The 21556-nt window shown below is 38.8% G+C and overlaps 1 protein-coding gene across 1 annotated transcript in view; it reads left to right on the top strand.

Moving 5' to 3' along the window:
* Positions 1-1667: 1667 nt before the first annotated feature.
* The window catches only part of LOC139714629 (uncharacterized), a 49693-nt gene continuing 29804 nt past the window's right edge, over positions 1668-21556 (top strand). Inside the window, exon 1 of the mRNA XM_071626312.1 lies at positions 1668-1798. Within this exon, the coding sequence (XP_071482413.1) occupies positions 1726-1798 (73 nt within the window). The 5' untranslated portion in view covers positions 1668-1725. The remainder of the gene's footprint in view (positions 1799-21556) is intronic.

The following is a 21556-nucleotide window of genomic DNA, read 5'->3' as shown; positions in this document are numbered from 1 at the left end:
AAACATTGTGCACACATTGCACACCACACACACACACATACACACACGCACGCACACAGTAACACAGATACACAAAAGCCTTGCAGCAACAGCGAATCTTAGCATCTGCTTTACATGTCTAGCAACTTTTTTTCAATGTCACCTAGTTACATGAATACAGAGATGTGCAGTATGAGTCAATTCCTGGGAGGAACCAATTGGATCCAAAAATAAACCAAGAAGGCCAGAAGATCAGAGCAACAAAGAATTAACGTTACGATGTGGAAACAGTATTTAGGCTACTATAGATTCACGGCAATTATAGTGTTCTTTATCCATCAGGGTAGCCTCTTCAGTGTTGCCACCGCTCTCCCAGAGGGCCCTGTCATTACCATTACCATATAGCGTTAGCAGGTACCCATTTATACACCTGGGTCGAGAGGGACATGGTGGGTAATATCTTGTCCAAGGACGTAAGCATTGGGCGGGAATCGAACTCGGGTCCTCCGATTGGGGGTCGGGAGTTTTATCCACGATGCCACAGCGCCCCAAACACAATTGATTTGATACACTCATGCAAACTATTTTTTTTTTCTGACTTGCATCACTTTCAATGGATGAACTACAAGATGTTTGTGTTAATTTTGTGTTCGGACTTCTAAATTGTGTTCCCGTCAAAATCATGACAACAATTCAACCAATAGATCTTGACCCGTTCACTGGTTATCATTCATTAACCACACTGTGACAGCAAACAAGAGGCTGGTTGAACTGTAATTGTTTGTTGCGGTTTGGTGTTATCAAGGTTAACGGCATGGGAAAGACCGGATTTACGACCAAATCAAAATTCAATACAGAAATGAAGTCGTGACTTCCTGCTGGTTTATGTCAGCGGAACAAGTTACACTATAATGTTTAGACATGGGGCACTCATATCATCTTTATTCTCATCAAGAATTGCATGATTTTGACACGGACTATGTCAGAGTGAACTCCTCTTTGACTGGACAATATATCAGTCGTTTACAAACTGGTCAAGAACCAGTCACAGTAGAAGAAACGACCGTACTTGACTTTTATCGTCGACGCAAAATGTCATCACGCAATCCTACAACTTTTAAGGAAGACCCGAAAACACACTAGCAAAATAATCAATCAACACTTAGCCAGTGGGTAACGTGTTTGGCCAACGTCTTCCGCCACAACGCTTCCGCCGAAGTGTTTTTTTTTTCTTAATAAACACCTGGCGTGAACTTTTGTCTTTGCACCCTCCTGTGATAGTTGCAAATGAGTTAATAGACGTCGCCGAGTACAGTTACGTATCTTCATAAAGTGGGGAGGTGATAAAGCGCACGCGCCCGAGCTGCATGTTCGCAAACGTCAGTCGTGACAGGAGTGCGACATCAGGCACGCGCGAGCAGAGCATTTCGTTATACTTCGCAGCGTAGCCTGAGTGCATTCTCCGAGTTAATCACTTGCTCTTGGCTGCGGGAGGACATTAAGACCGTGATTTACTTCATTACGTGCATCTATTCCTGATCGCCGCGAGAACATCGGGTTGTCTCTTACATCTCCGCTACACTAAACTGTGAAATACCAACGACAGCGATTATCAGGCGGACCTCTATCTGCGAAGCGCGTGGAAGTTTATAGTAATGGTATTGGACATTAATTCTGAGTGGTGATGCCAAGACATATCGTTCCGTGATTGATGAACTCGAAAAGGATCTTTGATAGCCTCTAATCATGGATTTTAGCACGCACTTGCGTTTACATTTTTGGATATGTATCCTTGGGATATTTTCTTCTCGGACAAATGGTGAGTATGCATGAAGCTGATTTAAAGTGTATACTACATGTAATAGAGGGAAGATTGTTAAAGCATCAAAGTACAAACTTATTTCATAAGTAACTTTAATTTCATCTACCGATTCGAATAGAGAGAGTTCTGAAAACTGTCATGAATTCAATGTTGTATATTCTCTTCCTTTAAATGCTCTTTGTATATCAATATCAATATTCTAAATACAATTAATATCAATATTCTAAGTCGCATCTCTTATTGTTCATAATCAAATATCTAAAGTTGTGTAAATTAGATCACGTTATGATTATGCCTTTTATAGAGTGTGTGTTTGTTGATGAGTCTGTGGCTACTTTGAGTAAATGAGTAATGGTTTCATTTATATCTGGATATAGAAACACCTGTCGCATAGTCGCGCCCTTGCAAGATTGTACTTTATTAAGGACATCGGTCAGTGTAAAAGGTTGTACATCGATAGTGTTTTGTGCTAGAAAGAATTCCTATAGCGCACACCGTGTTGAATAAGACCCATAACGATAAGGGGTACTTCCGGATGCAGCAGTACCATCTAAAACACGAAAAAAAAATGTAGGGCAGGGTTTCCAGCAAGCTCATAGAGTCTCTCCCTTAGTTACTGTACTGTCATTTGTCGCTCATCTGATCTCTATCGAGCGTAGATCGTTTGGCATTGGACTCGGTGGCTAACTCTCAGATAAGGTATGCAATTTCGCATAAGTTCTAAGGCCGAATCAGATCTTCTGTGCCATGGACTGTGCCATCACTCGGGTAGAAGTAGTCTACGTAAATACATCGACTTCGTTTTATTTTGTTTTGTTTTATGTATCTCGTTTTGCTTTGTTCTGATTTGCTGAGATTTAGTTTGGTTTGGTTGGCTGTCCATGCCCGACCTCTACCAATTACGTGCTTTAAAAAAGTAAGATATAAAACAATTACAGCTTGACTTCCGTAAGATTGCAGATCAGACAGATAAGTCATCGAAAAAAAAAATGACAATACTCATTGGGTATATAAACAGCCGTAATACTTCCATGATGTGGATATCACAGAATATAATAGAAATATGTTATATAGTTCAGGTGCAATGATGAACATGATTAGGGATAGGATATGATTTGTATCGTTTGAGTTTAAACTGCCATGCTATATTATACTCGATTACTCAGTCTTCTATTAATACGAATTCAGATTTCATTCTTCCATTGTTTCCCAAGAATAGACTTGTTGTTGCGGGGGGGGGGGGGGGGGGAGGATGGGTTGGTGGTTATCTCGATTACGTTTCCCTGGTTATCAGTGTCGCCCAGAGCTAAACAATAGATGCCTAAAACTTTTATCTCCGAGAACTAATGGACAGGAGAGTTTGTACTGATAGAGTATGAATGTAGTGCAAGAGTGATTCATACAACGCCTTAATCAAGTAGCGCATTGAGCAAATATGCAAACAACAACAACAACACCTTGATATAGTCTGATGATATTCCTATCCAAATATTAGCTTCAATCTTAAAGACCCTTCATCTAGACAGATTATGTACATGTTATGGCTAACTGTCCACACTGTCACATTTGATAAAGTCGATCAACTTGTCAGTCGTATGCGTATACTACATGAATGATATGATATCGGCGAACCACGTTTTACCGGACACAACAAAACAGTCTATTTAACAGTAATGCATGGATCTTCCTTTCATCTTTCAGCACCAAGTTTTCATTATTCTTTTTTTTTAATAGCACGTTCCTTTCATATCTTTGTCCCATATTCATCGTTGTTGTTTCTTCTTTTTTTTCCCCAAGGCGCCAAATTTATTCCGTAGGCCCTATAATATAAAATACAGTATACAGCATGACATTTGTTTGCATACGGGGTAAGTAGAAATGGCAGAATGGCGTTATGCCATAGTATCCCAAGACTTCCGACTTGTTGAATGACACTTCCTAAGTACTGATTCTTCTCGACTAGAGAGAAAAAAAGTGTATGTCTGTTGTATGCCAACATACGCAGTTCACCACGCCCCCATCAATATATTCCTGTCCGGTTGTATATAAAGTGTCACTATGGGCTACCTTCCCGGAACGTAGTCGTTTGTTTGTTTATTTGTTTGTTTGTTTTGTTTTGTTTTGTTTTTCTCTATTTGTACGTGACACACAATTCACAACCTACCGTAGCCAATGGAATATTGAAATAAACATAATCTTCTGGTTGACAGAATCCTGTTAAGACCTGGGCTTTTCTGGCATTCTGGACACGTTGAACAATGTGAACCTTAAAAATGCCAGTTGCCTACGAGATACAATGTATTTTCGAAGTAACAATAGTTGTGGTCACGTGGATAACAAACTTTTGGAAGGAGAGCGGGGGAAAAAAACTGATGGGAATTCGTTTTGTGTATGCTAGCTGCATGCGTGGGTGAAGTTTGCTCATAGACAGCACCGATTTCTGTTCCTTTTTGCTTCGCTTTTTACGAGAGATAGAGGAGTTTTAAACCTAAAGATGGGAGCGGGGGTGTTGATTTTTATGTCGGTGGTGGAAAAGGACTCGACAGAGGTCGTGGGCGTCAATTCCTGTCTGGTTGAAGACCCTTGTGTCTAGTCTTTCCCTCAGTTCCTGCTAAGCTTTGCAACAAGTTTCTATCCTATTTGAGCCGATTATGACGTCTCCTTCATAATGTGTAACATCGCGTTGAATTGCTTTGGTTACCAGAGATGAAAGAAGACTTTTGAAATGATGTCCAGTTTCCTGGCATATCTAATAATTGTTCCCTTTCCATCTCCCCCCCCCCCTTCTCTCTCTCTCTCTCTTTGTGTTTCTCTCTTTTTCTCTTTCTCTCCCTCCATCTGTCTGTCTGTCTCTCTCTCTCTTCATCTCTCTGTCCAGCTCTGTTCCTATCTATCTATCTATCTGTCTCTCTATTCACTGATCTTTCAATATATTAAACTATCTATCCATCCCTGTTTGAGAAAGAGAGAGAAAGACTTAGCGTTAGTTGTATTACCAATGTAAATTTTAGAAACAGTAACATATAGATGCCTGATATACGACAATTAAAACATACTGCCATGACATTTGATTCAAGATCGATTAGCAGCGCAAGCATGATACTGCTCCTAAATAAATCAAAGTTATTGCAACCTCGGGGAATAGAATAGAATATAACATGCTTCCGGGTGGTCATAAATGTTTCTGATGAAGATGACATTTCAAATAGGACCTACTTCGAGAAAGCTGTATGTTATTGAGAGGCGGCGGCGCAATATGTCCCTGGCTTCTTTACTACCGCCCGTCTTGTTACATTAAAGGACAAGTTCACCTTCATAAACATAAGGATTGAGAGAATGCAACAATATTAGTAGAACACATCAGTGAAAGTTTGAGGAAAATTGGACAATCGATGCAAAAGTTATGAATTTTTAAAATTTTTGTGTTGGAACCGCTGGATGAGGAGACTACTACAGCTTGTGAGTCATATGCGTACAACAGTATAAAGAAAATGTAAAAGAAAATTCAACATATTTTCACTTTTTTCGCATAATAAAAGAGCTCTTGACTTGCCTCTTTCTAAAGGCAGGGGGAATAATATTACCCATAACATTTGTCGGTAACGAGTCAGGGGAATGTGTACTTTTTTCAAAAGATGGCATTTTGTGAAATTCTCTTTATATTTTCCTTATATTGTTGTACGCATGTGACATCTAAGTTATTCATACACTGGAGTAGTCTTCTCATCCAGCGGTTACTGCACAAAAACTTCAAAAATTCATAACTTTTGAACGGATTGTCTGATTTTCCTCAAACTTTCAATGATGTGTTCTACTAATATTGCTACATTCTCTCAATCCTTATGTTTATGAAGGTGAACTTGTCCTTTAACCCACCTCCAGCCAACCCAACGAGAATGCTCACCTGGTTAGGTTGACACCAATGTTCTAATGGGATGGAGAAGGTTAATGCCTTCTGTAATCGTTGCGGAGATCTTGATCGAGAACGTGAGACGCACGGTGCCCCAAGTGTTGGGTTCCGGAGGGGATGCCTGGCGTGCCAAGGGCATAACGCACGACATGTTCACACCGGCGCCGCAATCTGTGCTCAGCCGCCGTGACGTAGCTGCGTTTCGCGGCATTCCTCAACATAACGTGACCTGCACTGCCTCTCTCAATACATACTCTAGACTGAGTGATAGCACTGATTCATTTAGGACTGATGCAGAGTTCGTCGTCGTGAGTGTGTGTGTGAACTCACCCCTGCTATGACATGAAAACCATCTGTTTGCAGAGACTATCGCATCCATGAAAAGGACCTAGTGTCCCTGAAGAGGGTCGGACGGTAGTTATACGAACTTTAGAGAAGACATTATTAGAAGTCGCGATCAACCATCTGGCATAAGTAAGGGATAACTTCATTACATCATTATGCTAGCTATGTCTCGATGGTCGCAAAGGAGTGGATTGCACGGGAGTCGAGGGGCGGGGAAGTGCTGAGGAAAGAGACCTCACCAAAACGTCCACAGCCGTGCCGTGTGCTTCAGCACGTAAAGATACAAGTCAAAATGATAAGCTTTTGGTCTCTTCAGTACACTGTTGGCCTACGATCACAATATCGATTATACATTCAAAAAGCGCGCACATTTACCACCAATAGTCATCGAGTGCGCAGTTTCGTGCGCATATAACAATCTAACAATTAATTATGCAGATACACAAAACGCGCTGATATTTAAACACAGTGAAAGGATTCACTAAAAAGGAATGATATCATATCATATGTGTCCGATATGATGAACCAAATATATTTCTGATGATGCTATGTCGAGCTAACCTACGCAAACCTGGTTTCAATCATATTATTGTCACGCTACTTTGATTTCAATATGAATACGTCCAGTATGATTCGGTTATTCCAGTGCATGTTCTCAATGCAGGTCTGCACTTTTGAGGCCATGTTCTAGACGCAAAGGCATTCATGATAACCATCTGCAACAAGGGTCTACACCACCACATGACTAAACAAACGTCACACTAGTACGACATTACGCTGCATGATTGGGCAGCTGTCGTGAACTTTCACACTCTGTTTTAATTACCCTTCAACGAACTTTGAAGAGCGCCCATCATCGAGTGAGGCAATACTTGTCAGTTTGTGTCGTTCAATACATCTGTTGTGGAAGCGGAAGTACCCGAAAGTACCTATTTCCTCTATATAGATATACTTCAGGCCCTTTTTTTTTTCTTTAAACAAACAAAAACGGACCAAATTCCTCAGTGCTGCCCTGGTTAGAAAAACAAATGAGTAACTTAAAGAAATAGTAACAGACAAACAATAATCGATCCTGGAAGAAATAATGTTAAATATGCCGGTAAATATGTGCATATAGGCCTAGTGTACATGGTGTTGTGTTTTAAATCACCCAACCGCAAAGAAATCCAGATCAAGATGTCGTGGCTATAGCAGTGTCTAATCCAACAATTGATTTGTGCCACAAACACATTTTTCCATAACTGTAAAGAAGCGCTCATAATCATGTCAGGTACTACATTTGTCAGTTTATGTGGTTTTGGAAACGGTAGTACCCGGAAGTAGCTATTTCCACTTATATAATCCAGGCTCTTTTTCTTAAAGCAAATAAAAAGGACCAGAATCCCCATTGCTGTCCTGGTTAGAAAAACAAATGAGTAAGTTGAAGAAATAGAAACCAACAAACAATAGTCGATCCTGCAAGAAATAATGTCAAATATGCCAGTCATCCCAGTGGATATGTGCACAAAGTGTACATGGTATTGGGTTTTTTGATCAGCCAAAGATATCCAGATCAAGACATTTGGACTAGTGTCTAATCCAACAAACTTCAAGGAGCGCTCATAGTCAAGTCAAGCACTACATGTATCAGTTTCTGTCGTTCAAAACATCTGTTTTGGTACCGGATATTCCCGGAAGTAGCTATTTTCACTAATATGGCACTGGGTTAGGCCCTTTTTCTCTAAACAAATGAGTAAGTTACAGAAAAAGTAACGTACAAACCAGATCGGTCCAACAAGAAATAATGTCATATATTAGCCTGGATGGATTTGTGCATATATAATGTACATGATATTGTACGTAAGATCGCCTAATTGTGCCCACACTTAGATATATCAATGATGAAATCTAGATCTACAATTGGGTAGTGTCTAATTCTAATGTCTAATTTTCAAAGAATCAAATTAGCTGGAAAAGTCAAAATAATACTTCGTGCTTTCAGGAAGAGAGAGCTTCGTTACAGTTATGGAAATTGTATTTGGGGTACACATCAGCTTAGCGTAAATCAGTCATAATGAGGGGAGGAACTGAAGCAGGGACATCTCAACTTCAAATATTGCCTGTCTTTTTATATTTTCGTTATTACTTACGTACAATCATTTTTTTAGAAAACATTTTGACATGCGTACTGTAGTGCTTTATTCGAAATATCCCGAATATATGTTCCACTGCTCTTAACCGTCCACTATTTCGACAATATCCACGAGAAAGCAACGTTTTACGTCACGTTTGTCTCTTTTAAGAGGTTTATATCTTTACAAGCACTTCCTATTATGCCTATTTTTTTTTTAAATGAATTAACAAGTCAGGACTGACATGGACTTCCACTGAATCATTTTGTGGCAACTGATGACCATAAGTTTATAATGATGATAACACTGTCATTGTTTGGAATTATGTTATACTATGAATAACATAATCATTGTAAACCAGGTTGGTTTCTGTGAGCCTTGCCATTATTATCATTCGAATAAAGCAAGTTACTAATTGATCCGCTTTGGGCATGCGAGAAGGACGTTGTCGATAAAATCCTCAAGTCTAAGGAAATCCAACCAAGGGTCGCCCAATTAAAAACTAAGTCTAAGTAAGATACAGTTCATTATATTTTTAACTCGTCACGAATGTAACATTGCTTTTGGAAGTATTATCTTCTCTCGTTTTAGTTAAAATGACTCTATTCTATTTTATTTCAATTTCTATCGGTTTTCAACGTTTCTTGACATTATTCATTACTCGAAAAAACAGGCAAAAATTTACTGCTGTTATAAATTTTGCAAGGCAGCCTTTGAAAAGTCTAAAAGCCATTTTTCTTGAAAAGAAAGGGAAAAGAAATGAAGGAAATCAAGATATTCGCCATCATTGTGTGTGATGATTTTGGTCTGTGTCTCACAATCCGCGCATCTTCCATTCTACAGTTGCTATCCTCGTCTGCCCAATGGCGCGCACCCCTCTCTAACCTCGCAGCGCTAAGTAGAATGTATCAACACGTCTTCCCTTTGCCGAAGGTCATTGGCGTGTTCCGCGATCGAGTTCACCTTCCAGACGATTCTTTCTCTTGAAGTTGGCTGTCGATCGCTGGCCTCCTCTTAGCACTATAAGACACAATAATGCACGGAGGCAGACAGCCGTGGTCTGGTAGTGAAAGGAGGATGTCGAAAACTTTCCCAGAATGCCTTTCGTCTGGCCAGACAAGACAGAACCACACCCATCACACTTACCCATGACGTTCATCGTATTGCACGATGTCGATGACCGAAAAGGTGATGGCGTCATTCGGCGTTCCATCACGCTGTAACGAAAGCAGACAGCCACCAGATGACTGGAACTGAATACAAAATTGATAGAAATGCAGAATCAACAAATCATTCGGCCTTCTTTTTTGTCCTTTTTCTTTTTTTTCTCTCTCTCTCTTTTTTGTTTTTGTTGCTTACGGTGTATTATCCTTTGTCGTTGTTGTTGTTTACTTATTACTGCTCGTGAACGAGATAGGAATACAGTGGAATACAAGAATACTCAAATCGAAGTGCCATGTACGGCGTATATTACACACATAATGCATCAATTGTCACGTTCCTCGTGTTTCTTACTATAACTTTGAGGGCATGTACCCTACCTTGATGATGATCGCGTAATTCTATCAATTGACGTAATCCTGAGAGATATGAGACTACTGGTTCGTATTCTTGTTTTTGTCATAATGTTATGGTGATAACCAAACTATCGGCTTTCTAACGGCCCTTCGGATTACAACAAGATGCCGGGAAGAAATTTGGTATTAAAAAGGGGGATCGCTTCACATCCAATTTCTGCCATTACAGCTAAAGCGGATGTGATATCATAGTTATCCTCTATCGCATTTACAGATCAAATACCGTGCCCGGGAATTAAAACCCATCGCCGGAATCCATGTTGCGCCACATGAGAACATGAACGATTTATGCAGATTGTTTGTGACACGAGTGACTGAGCCAATTTGCCGACATGCCATTTACACGCCCCTTGTTTTTCACGTGGAGCCGAAAGTACAAGGGAACAGTCACTGTCTTAAAAGCCAGTCTTGATCTGAAGGGGCTATGATACATGAGAAGTTACAGAGTAATTTTGAATATGAGAATGATGAGAAAGAGACAGACTTAGAGAGATTAGGATAGCGAGAGAGATATAAAGGGTTACGAAATATAAACTCCTCAAAAAGAGTTCTGCAAGTCCAATTTGACGTATCATATTTCTTACAAAAATATATAATTTCATTCAAATGTGACATCATAAGAAAGCCTGATTACTTATCTTTAAAATGACTTCTCACTTGCTATGATTGGGTATTCCTGGAATGCGCAGTATGACTGAGTATGAGGAAAGGCCAAATGTGAAATGTTGCAAAATAGATCAAGCATATTATTTCAAACAGTGTAATTCCCATTTGATTTGTCGTTTAAGGGAAGGAATGTGCTTGAAAAGAATGCATTATGAGATTATCATTAGATTCCAGGCTTCATCCGTGAATTAAAAAAATGCAGTAGTATCTGCAGATTAAAATTGAACATAAAGGTTGACCAAACAGTCATCTAATGTCTAGGAAATGGGAGTTTTTGAAAGTGCTGTCATTTCAGCATTACTTATTCCAGTGGCCTTGTTCATCAAAACTGTACATTATCAATAGCAGAATTGTTGCGACTTTTCACTTTTGATCTGTCTCCATACTCAGCTGTTTTGCACATTCCAAGAACACCCAATCACAGCAAGTGAGGTGTCATTTTAAAGATACGTAATCAGGCTTTCCTGTGATGTCACATTTGAATGAAATGATATAGTTTTGAGAGAAATATGCTACATCAAATTGGACTTGAAAAACTTTTTTGAGGAGTTCATTTAGCAAGTCTACTCAACGAGCTTCATGGAGTAGTAGTAGCTCCATTATCTACTTTACAAGCTCAATTTATTCACGCAATGTTTGTTGCTCCTTGTTTAAATTCGTCATTTATTTTCTCTATCAATAATGCCTATGGGTATGTGCAATCATCGCTTATTATATTAAGTATGGGTACATGTATCATCAACACGAGTTTATTAACACTACATGTATATTATGAACGTCCCGTTCTTCTATTTGACTTTTTCATTGGTTATGTCCTTTGTGGTGCTCACGCGGTCTTCTCTTTTGCCATATCACCTTCATAGCCTCATTTAAAAGTTGAAATTTTCTTTTAAACCTTTCAACTAGAATAGTCCCATGCAATGGTTAGTTGTTGCTTTTTCTTCTTCTTCTTCTTCTTCTTCTTCTTCTTCTTTTTTTTTTGTGGCTGATATGAAAGAAACAGAAAGCAGAAAGAAAAATGCGTCTCAGTGCCTCCTGACTCTTGGAATCTTGAATAAATGATTTTAGTATCCCTTTCTCTAGTTTTCAGAAAATGTTTGGAAGTGCTCTTAAGTTAGTGTCGTCAGTTTTGTAAGTCATGCTATTTGCCTCTTGATTTTGAACTTCCATCTGGTCTATGATGAGACAAAGATTGTCTTTATAAGTATTGGCACAGTAATTCAATATAGTTTTTTAATTTTCATGTTGTTGTTGTTGTTGTTGTTGTTGTTGTTGTTATTGTTGTTGTTTTGCATTAACCGCATGTAGGTCTACATCTTCACACTTACTGTCAAACCATTATTGTTTCGAGCATCACCGCAGACATTATTGATAAAAAAAAACAATATTCTTAATTGTCATAAAACTTATTAAACTACTCTTTGTTATCTATCTTAATATCTTTCAATTAACGTCAGCGTCAATACTGCAACTGCCATCATTATCTTACCATAATAAGCAGCATTATGGACATAATTAGTGGACTAAAACTTTAAGAGGAAGAGCTATATATGTATTATTGTCTCACCACAAATGTGCCCCTGGTGTTTCAGTACAAGATCACGTGGTTTAGTGGTACATTTTGCGCAGTCAGTATCAAAGGCTGTGTCTTCCATGATCATGGCTGCCAACTTTCTGTCACTAGAGAGAAACAAACAAAAAAAAGAGAGATACAACGTGTTGAACGATACAAGGAGTGAGGTGGTCTCATTGTGTTGTAATGGTTGTTTGTCGGATATATATTCATGGCTGTCGGAATAGAAGTCTGCTGCCCCGGAAGCGGTCAAGATATCACTTTGCGCATCGTGTGACCTTTTTTCCAAAAAAAAAAAAAATCTTAAACTAGAGATGTATCGAATCGAAACAGCAGAAAGTCACGATGACCTGGCAGAATTTTCCTTGAAATAATCCAAGACGGGTAGGATTTTTTACTGTTTTGTTGCTCAAATTTAAGGCAATCTTTCTCGTTTTCCACTTTGTCCTTTCCATGATTTTACGCGTAGTCCCACCCATTTAATACAGCGAGTGTTTCTAAACCCTCTCATACATTGTACGTAGCTTATTTCGATGTTGTTATGCTGCACAATATAAAGGTTGCATGTATTATGTTTCCCGAATAATGTGCTCGCTGAGCAGTCAAGCATTCGGTCCAGCATCCGGGTCGTTTCTTGCATGACCTCTCTTCCAAAACAGCGAATGTCTCGGCAGTTTGTTTGTTCTGTTTTGTGTCATTTTGTTGCTTGTGCTATGTTGTGGGCCTCACGCTGGGATGATACACTTGACGAGACTTTAATGAAGTGCTGTGGCAATTCTTTTTTTCTATGAATCTGTCAAACTTATGAACCGATATGAAAGTATGATAAGTTTGCGCTGTTATGCTTTCCAGCAAGTCTGTGATCCTCAGCATATTACACTTTGATTCCCACGTCACGCTGTCATCAAATTCTTCTTGTCGATCATAATTACATAATGCTAGGTAGAAATGAAAAAGAAGAGCCAGAGGATGAAATGAAAGAGCTAAAAATGTCAGGTGTGAAAATGTCAGTGCACCAATGTTTCAATGAGGGGTGCATAGGGTATAAGACCACCAAATTATCAAATACATAATAGACACCATTAGCTGTCGTCGCGCAAAATGTACGTAAAACATATACATTTGATTAATTGATAACGCAGTAATAAAGGCAGAGAGTAGAAATAAATCCTACATACAAAATTTTGACTATTGTGCTTATGCAATCTTTAATGATTCCCTAGCCTCTGACATTTTGATCTGTGGGGAATTTCTTGTTTAACAAACCAACTAAAACAGTCAGGTGGACGTAACAAACACAATTTCAGCACAAATAATGATACAACTATTCAAACTTTTTGGGGAAATGCTACAAGCTTTGATGTCTACAAAATGACGACTATGATAAATTTCCGCTTCTATAAAAACGTTTCGTTAGATGCACCATATCACTTTGTGATTTTTCTTGTATTGAAATCGTTAAAGTAAAGTTCTTATTTGAAATGGAACCATTATGGAGAACATTGATTGCTAGAATATTTTTGAGATCTTGTGGTAATCTCTCCCACTTTTGCCAACTTTCACCTCAAGCTGGAATAGTATGGAAAAATAAATCAGATCTGTATTTCTTTATGAGTAAAACAAAAGGATGATTATAAAGCTATATCATTCAATTGAAGAAAAAAAAAACAACAACTAATTTTGCAGCTCACCATGTAATTCAGTCGCAACAAGGTTATGGAGTTCATCACGAACAGATTCCACACAACAGCTTAAAGCACTTTGGGACGACGAATCTAATGGGAGAGTGTAACATGTTTTTCTCCGGAGTTTGTTATTCAGAATTCCTGCCCTAGGCCTTCAATTCGTCATGATAAAACTTAAACTAGATCATCGGAGGCGACCAACAAAGTCTTGACTTGTTTTTGTGGTTTGTGTTAATGAGAAGTGATGTAATTGATTCACTTTCTGTGATCTTTAAACTTCGGGAGTGCTAACGAAGGGGCATCCCATGATAATAGCATTGAAGGCCATATTGCCTATCACACCAGACTACGATCGCACTTTAATCTAAATATATTGACTAATTAGTCAAATCCGCGATGCCTTCACCTAACTGTCTAATGCTATTTCCATCTTGATGTGATAAGAGAGCGTTTTGCTTTGTGGCCAGCTTTCTCGGTCATACCGCCCAGCGCGCCAAGATTTCGCTAACTCTTGATTAACAATTTCCAGTCAACCGTAAAGCGCGCCACAGCGAGCAAGCTGTTACGATGCGTTACACATCGTCTCCTTCACATTCCTGTATAAGCTTTGTCCTTATAGCTGTGCACGAATTGCGTGCATCTTTCCATGTGGATACTTTGGTATGTCTGCATGTGTTTGTGTTTGCTTGAAATATATCTTCTCTCATTTCTCTTCAATCGAAATTATATCAACTTCTATTCATTTTACGACAGAGCATCACACATGATGTTATACAGCTTATGAAAGCATATCGCTTAGTTAAAAACAAAGTACGGAGAATGAAAGGCATCTTTAAAACAAGTCTGACACAAGGAGCATCATGATTATGCTCTCTAAAAAAAAAAGTTAGATAAATGAAAAGGAAAAAGTATAAGGTGGATACTTCAAAAGAAATCTTATTTTCAATGGAATGACAAATTAATGTCAAAATCTCCTTGAGTCAGTTTCAGTCTTCCTATACATACCCTTGGTCTACCCGCACCTCATTTAATCGTTATGTCACTCCAGACACAGTGGTGTTATACTGCACAGCACATCACGCCATGCACTGAGTCAAAACACATGCAGCAGCAACAGTATGTCAACCTACTGGAGAAGAACCTAATTGTCCAGTTTCATAAACCCATCCCATTGCTTACGTGAAAATAAGTTTTATACCATGGTACTAGAATGGTATATGTGACCTGGATCAGTTGCACGATACATATTATGTTCACACAGCTTGCCACAGCGTGAGTAATTGCACTACTGAACCAGTTCCAACGTGTGTCAGCTGGAACACTCATGGCATGGTGCTAAGTCGTGTAGGCATCCTGATGAGACCAAAAGTGTTTGGAATATATACCAGGGACTTACATCGTTCAGAAATTAGAGGCTGCAAACCGCACAGCATAATAATAACTTATTCTACACGCAGTGACACTTGTAATGATACTAAAATTTACCCAAGATATCCATACTCTTACTTTTGAATACCTAATGCATAATAGCATGCTTTGGTTGGTTACCAGTGCACCTAGAAAGCAGGAGGAAGTCATTGAGAGAAGGCCTGCCGCCCGGGATGATTCCCCCATCCCTCCGGGACAAGTAAGAGTAATCTTTTAAGTCAACCACAAAAGTGCGCGCTTCTTCTAGGACAAGGTGCGCCACCATGACTTCGTCGTGCTTGTCACTAAAGAGATTCCCAACCCAATCCCTGTTGTGAAAGACTTAATGCAAGAATGATGAGAGATTCCGGAGGGAGGTTCTGAGAGTATAACTTTTAACCCACCCACCCCCCCCCCCCTTTTTCCCCCTTCTCTTATGCATTCAGCATTTCAAGACCACGAAAGTAAATGAACAAATATGACTTTCAATTGAATTCCCTAGAAAGAAATTGAATGTCAAAACCGGTTCTTCTGGGGTATTCATTGCCCCACCTCCTTTCCTCCCGACCTCTCCATAAGAAAGCAAAAGAAAAGAAAGACATTGTCCATACACTTTGCATTGTGATTGTCTCTAAAGTTGGCACATTCGTCTTTATTTCTGTCCCAACTAAAGGCAAGGGGGAGGGGAGGGGTACCTTCATCCTTACCATTGTTTAAAACGTACGTTAGGAAGACATCACCATTATGAATAGTGTTCGTGCGAGGTTGAAACAGTTAGACATATCTTCTGAAGAAAGAAGCAGATTGCTCTTATAGCTCATATTGTATTATCTAAAATATGATTTTGAACCGCCATCGTTGTAATGATATTGAAATAAATGACTGCTATACTCAACCGTCATAATCATCAATGCGATGAGTATAGTTTTGTCAAAAAAGGGATTATTTAGCACATCATACGCACCTACGCTTATAGCTTAAGCTTCGAGTATCTGTACATTCATTTCGACACATATCCTCAAGAAAAAAAAAGAAGATTTTGTAGACACTTATCTAGACGCAATCTTATTAAGATGACAACATGGTAGAGTAAAGTAATGAGGACTGTCTAGACCTATTTTGTATACAGAGAGAAAATAACGAAATAGGATCCTTCACATGCATTTTTGTTTTCAATTTTGTTGACGGGTTGACGTGTTGATGCTTCTTTCCTAGAAGTAACAGTTGAAATTCCCATTCTTCAGTCACCTCCAACAGGTTGAAGTATCACCCCCCCCCCCCCGAAAAAAGTTTCCACTTTTACTTTATATTATGTAAAGTTATTCAATGTAAGAGGAAAAACAAGTAGGGTCCTAGACTTTTACTAGATAACTCAGACTTCTTCTTTCTTTTTTTCAAATTAGGGCCAAAGAATTCCAGAAAACTAGCAGGAAGGGGTCAAACTTCTAAGAACATCTATTTTTGTAGTTTCAAATGCGTTCGTATAATGGGCAGAAATTTCTTAGACACGGCAACCCAACTTTAAGGTCATAATTTTTTTTTTTTAAATAATGATCGACCATGACACTAATAAAGTCACTTAGAAGCAGAACTGTATCAAAATACGTGACAGAATGAATGCAATAATGTTTGCTATGGATATGTCATAACAATATAACAGAAAAATCTGTCTACTTGCGAGCTGTACGCTGTGGATAGTCGAAGGAAACGCTTGTAAACTGTACATGATAAAGGCGGGATCTGGAACGAATTCAAACTCTTATTCAAACCGTATTGATTCCCCTAGTTTCTTTGAAGGCAATCTCTCTGCGGGCACTGCTGGTGGGACACAGTCTTTCACTGAGCGCGTGACGCAGGACCGATGACTTCAGTTCTCACTTTCCAGCAACTTGCTCAGGAAGTTGTGGGTCGATCATTAATTAACTAAGCTTGCGATAGACGCACTTAAGAGTCCTTATCTTCTTCTCATATTTTTTTTTTTTTGCAGATAAGATTGAACACATGCTGTAATAAAGCGAGTTATTAACATTTTTATTTCCCCGCTGTGTTCTTTTTCTCTCTTTTTTTTTGGGGGGGGGGGTGAACGGGGTTGAGAGAGAGGGGGATGGGGAATTTCACAATCGTTTCTTGATTCAGAATAAGGTTCTGTATGTGGCTGTATGACGTTCTGTCTATAGACAGCCCCTTAGAGTTCTTATCTACTTCTTCTTTTTTTTTCTTTCCTGATGGACAACAAGAGCAATAATTGCGCTGAAAATAACAAGTCCTCATTCATAGAATTGGTGAAGATGAGGATTGAGCTTTCAAGTTTTTGTAAGATGCTATATGAAGCCACTTATGAAATGTTACAGAGCATACCATTCTAAAAGAAATATGTTATTCAAAGTTTATTCGATGAAAATCAGTCTTGAAATGGCTGAGATATCAAATAACCCCTCCCTTCCCCCTTAGACTAAGCTAAAAAAATATATAGATGTTCCGCTTCTACTTGTTAGTACAACTACACAATGATGTCTTCCCGTACTACTATACTTCGAGTAAATTTGGATATGCGCGTGGTGACTTGACAAGACCAAACGATCCTAACGAGGGCCGCAGAGAGGAAACAAATGACGTAAATTATCTAATGTCTTACCGAGGAAGCATGGGTACTATGGAAGAGCAGTTTATCGAGCATAACCGGCCAATAAATGGCCAATATCCTGAATGGGTTACCTTTCACAGGAAGCGACTGACATCCCTTGTTATGCCTGCTTACTCCATGTGGAACAGCCGCACCTCAGTCCCCTACGGCCCGCTCCCCCCGGGGGAATGGATGGTCAGGACTATAGTAAAGTTTGATCAGTCCATGCTCACGGAGCTACATGGTCAGTCCCATTGTGTCATATTCATAGCTGCATGGCTCCTTAGTTTTCCCCCTACTTTCCAATCCTTCCCTCCCCATCCCACCCCCTATCTATATGTTGATGTGATACAAGTAACACACGCACAAACACAGGTTTTTAATGACATCAAACCTGCAGAAAACATCATTATGGCCATTTTAGTACATTCAATTCAATTTAATTCATTTACTTTCATTCTTTTTATTTTCCAGCAAAACATAGCACAGAATAAATCAGGAATTGTAACATAGGCATACATTCAATTTTACAGGATAGATAATGGTTAACAAATAAAATTATACATGCATACCGGCAAAATACAAAGTTATGTCTAGAGGAAAATAAAAAAGGAATTAAGAGGTCCACTGAAAAGCATGCTTGTATACTCTGAACCACTCTAAGGATTCTTATGAAAATATTTGTTTACAAAGACAGGACGAAACAAGATAGGAGAAATAAAACAAAATGAGAAGAGTTTGTTTGCAAAAACCGATAAGTCCATATTTGTCAAATGGAGATATTTGCGATTAAAGGATAAGAAAAAATAGAGAGAATAATAAAAAAAATATTGCTTCTTTTGACCATAACTTCAAAAATATACCTTTATATTGTAGTGACCAATATATAATTTAAAAGGTATTATTTTGTACTTTATGACAGAGGCCGTACTTCAAAATCTTCAAAAATGGACTTATCAGTTTTTGCAAACAAACTCTTACATGTTTTTACTGACGGATACATAAAAAGTTTCCAATGAAGTAGGTCACAGTCATCTGTTCGTAGTTTTGGAAATGACAACTAATTATCATCTTGTAATCATACTCTGGTAGCGATATAGTCAAAATGATTCACCATTACATAAGTGACGGCTTCATAATGTGAAGTCTCGCATCAACTGTCGAAATCAAGGTGACCATACGACATTGAGTTTTTGCTGTTGGCAGTTTTTAGGACAGTTTCGTGACAACGTTTGACAGGACTTTATCGGACGCTCAGAATAACAAACGTGAGGATACAGAGAAATCTCATGACCGACACGCGAACCGTGTCTCTGACCTTTTTAAATTTTTGTTGTTGATTTACACTGATCCTCGATGACCGCATCGTTGAGACCAAATAATTTGAACACCTTCACAACTGACCACTGAGAATATAAAGGAAATAATATTTAAGCACCCCATATAGGTTGCGTGTTGTTTGCCCTCTATGAATAACTTACATATTTAACGCGAAGGCCATACCTAACAAGATGGTCAGATGAATCAAGGGAGAACCCTATTTTAGTTCTCTATCAACAGTTGTTGCCAAATAACGACTAGCCTCTTGTCAGGCCCACAGAAACGAAACATTACATGGTTAAAAAAAAAAACTGATTACAACCTTCATGACGACAGGCATTGCATGCTGCAGCAAAACACCTCTTCGATGAAACATAGCCTTCTGATAATGTCCAGAAACTTTAATAAATCAAATCAATTTGCATTATTTTTATCTTTACATAATTAAGGAATTTTAGAGTATTCTCCCGGCACACACAAATAACATATTTATTTTACCAATGGAAGGAAATAAGAGGTCGCATTAAATATTACAAAATATATCGGTGTTTCCAGTCGCATTTGCTATCCGAACACGCAAACAATTATGGAAATTTGAATTCTCATATTGCGAAAACTACGAACCTGTCAAGGCGATGGCACCCCCCTCTGCAATTCCTACCAATTTCCTAAACGTATCGTCAGCGCCATGGCACAATAATTTTAGTCGTTAAAACATACGCCACCCCATACTTTCAAATCACAGCGAGGGTCCTTTAACCTTGTTGTTTTGCTCAATGCTGGCTTCATCTAAAAAACATTTAACGGGACAAAATAACACCACGAGATGTCTATACATTATGTGGAACTGGGCCCACGGCTAGATTATATGCTTTTGGACGAGCTAGTGCGTTCAAGATCTGCTGAACCCGAAGAACATCGTGTGCTTATTAGCGTGATTGCACAAACAGGTACCACGGTCCTCTCAATGTAAATTGAAGATAGGGCGATGTCAAGGTTGTACAGATGTGCTCCAATGATAGGATGATGTACATGAGCTTTCAAATAGAATCAGGCAGGCCATCTAGTCCGTCAACGCAAATCTGTGCGCTCGATTCCACCTACATATCTGTATTCTAGGTACATACACACAAAAACGCAATCACGACCACGGTTCAGGGTTAGATACTTAGAATGTAAAGTTTTAAAGGGATGATACACTATCGGTTGGGATAGGGTTTCAGGTTTCCAACTTTTCTTATGATGATTTTGTTTTTAGATGATGAGAAACCTCTTATGAAATATGGAAGAGCGTAATACTTCTTATAGATTTTTTCTGAGAGGAATTCAAAATTTATTTGATCAAGAGAAAATTGGTTTTCAAATGGCTGAGATATCCAAAATAAAGCGATCCTAATTAATGGTGGGACCCACCTTTTACTAAGATCGCTTTGTTTTACATTGTTTTTGCATATCTCAGCCATTTCAAAACCGATTTACGAAAAATAAACTTTTAACTCCTCTTAGAATTGTATGCTCTTTAACATTTCATAAAGTGGTTTCTAAGTATCTTGCAAAAAGTTAAAAGGTGAAATCTCACCTCAACTCATAACCGTTTTCTCTTTATGATTTTAATGCCCGACTTAGGCATATTGGCATACCAGCTTTCATTGGGCATAGACTTGAACTTGAATTTGAGTTTTGGGTTGAATTTTATCTTTATTTCTCAATTTCCCAGATCATGGAAGGTCAAGTCTATGATGAGACGGAGCCGTTTCGGTGACAGACTTCAAAGAAGTTTATGGATGCCACGTCACTATTGTGAACAAAAATTAATTGGAATAGCACCATATCGTTTGGTTTAAAAAGTTGACCAGATCATGCAAGACATCGGCCTCAAAAAACCCTAATGCAATTTTCCTGCCATATTTCGGTAATTTGCTCCGGATTTGTCCCGTTGTGAAATGAGATGATTATTCATTTCATCTCCTCAGTGACCTATATACCATATGCCACGACAAGAAATACCAGAGATATTGATACCAACAAGAGAGATTTATACCACAGAAAGAACTCCGGACAGAAAAACCCTGGACCATCAACATGAGCATCCTTTCTTTCATAATGATTAGTTTTCTTTATCCAGGGTAGCATCTTCAGTGCTGCCATTGCTCCACATGAGACCCTGCCATCATTGTTAACATAGCGTTTATAACCAGGTACCCATTTACACACCTAGGTTAAAGTGAGGGACTTGATTGCGATGTTCCATTTTCGTTTTTGTTTTTATTGTTGTTGTGTGTCTTTCAGCCAGTTTCTTCGAAGCAAGTCTTTTTTTTTCTTCTTCTTCTTTTTAGTCTAAGAAAGGACACTAGATCGATTCCTTGCTGATGTGACTATTATGTTACTGCCATTTGTAAAGTCGCCTGTAGTTAAGCAGTGGCTTTCGATCAAAAGTTCAACGCATGGCCCGACAAATTTAGGAAACAATCATCACAAAATGGGGAGACAAAACGGCGGACATGGGGATGGCAGGCTACTCCTCCGCGCCCGAGAAGC

The sequence above is a fragment of the Diadema antillarum genome, unplaced genomic scaffold (assembly GCF_040938485.1).
Source record: "Diadema antillarum isolate AM-2024a unplaced genomic scaffold, OU_Dant_1.0 scf00000045, whole genome shotgun sequence".
Classification (NCBI taxonomy): Eukaryota; Metazoa; Echinodermata; class Echinoidea; order Diadematoida; family Diadematidae; genus Diadema; species Diadema antillarum.
This window is presented reverse-complemented; position numbering and strand designations above follow the sequence as displayed.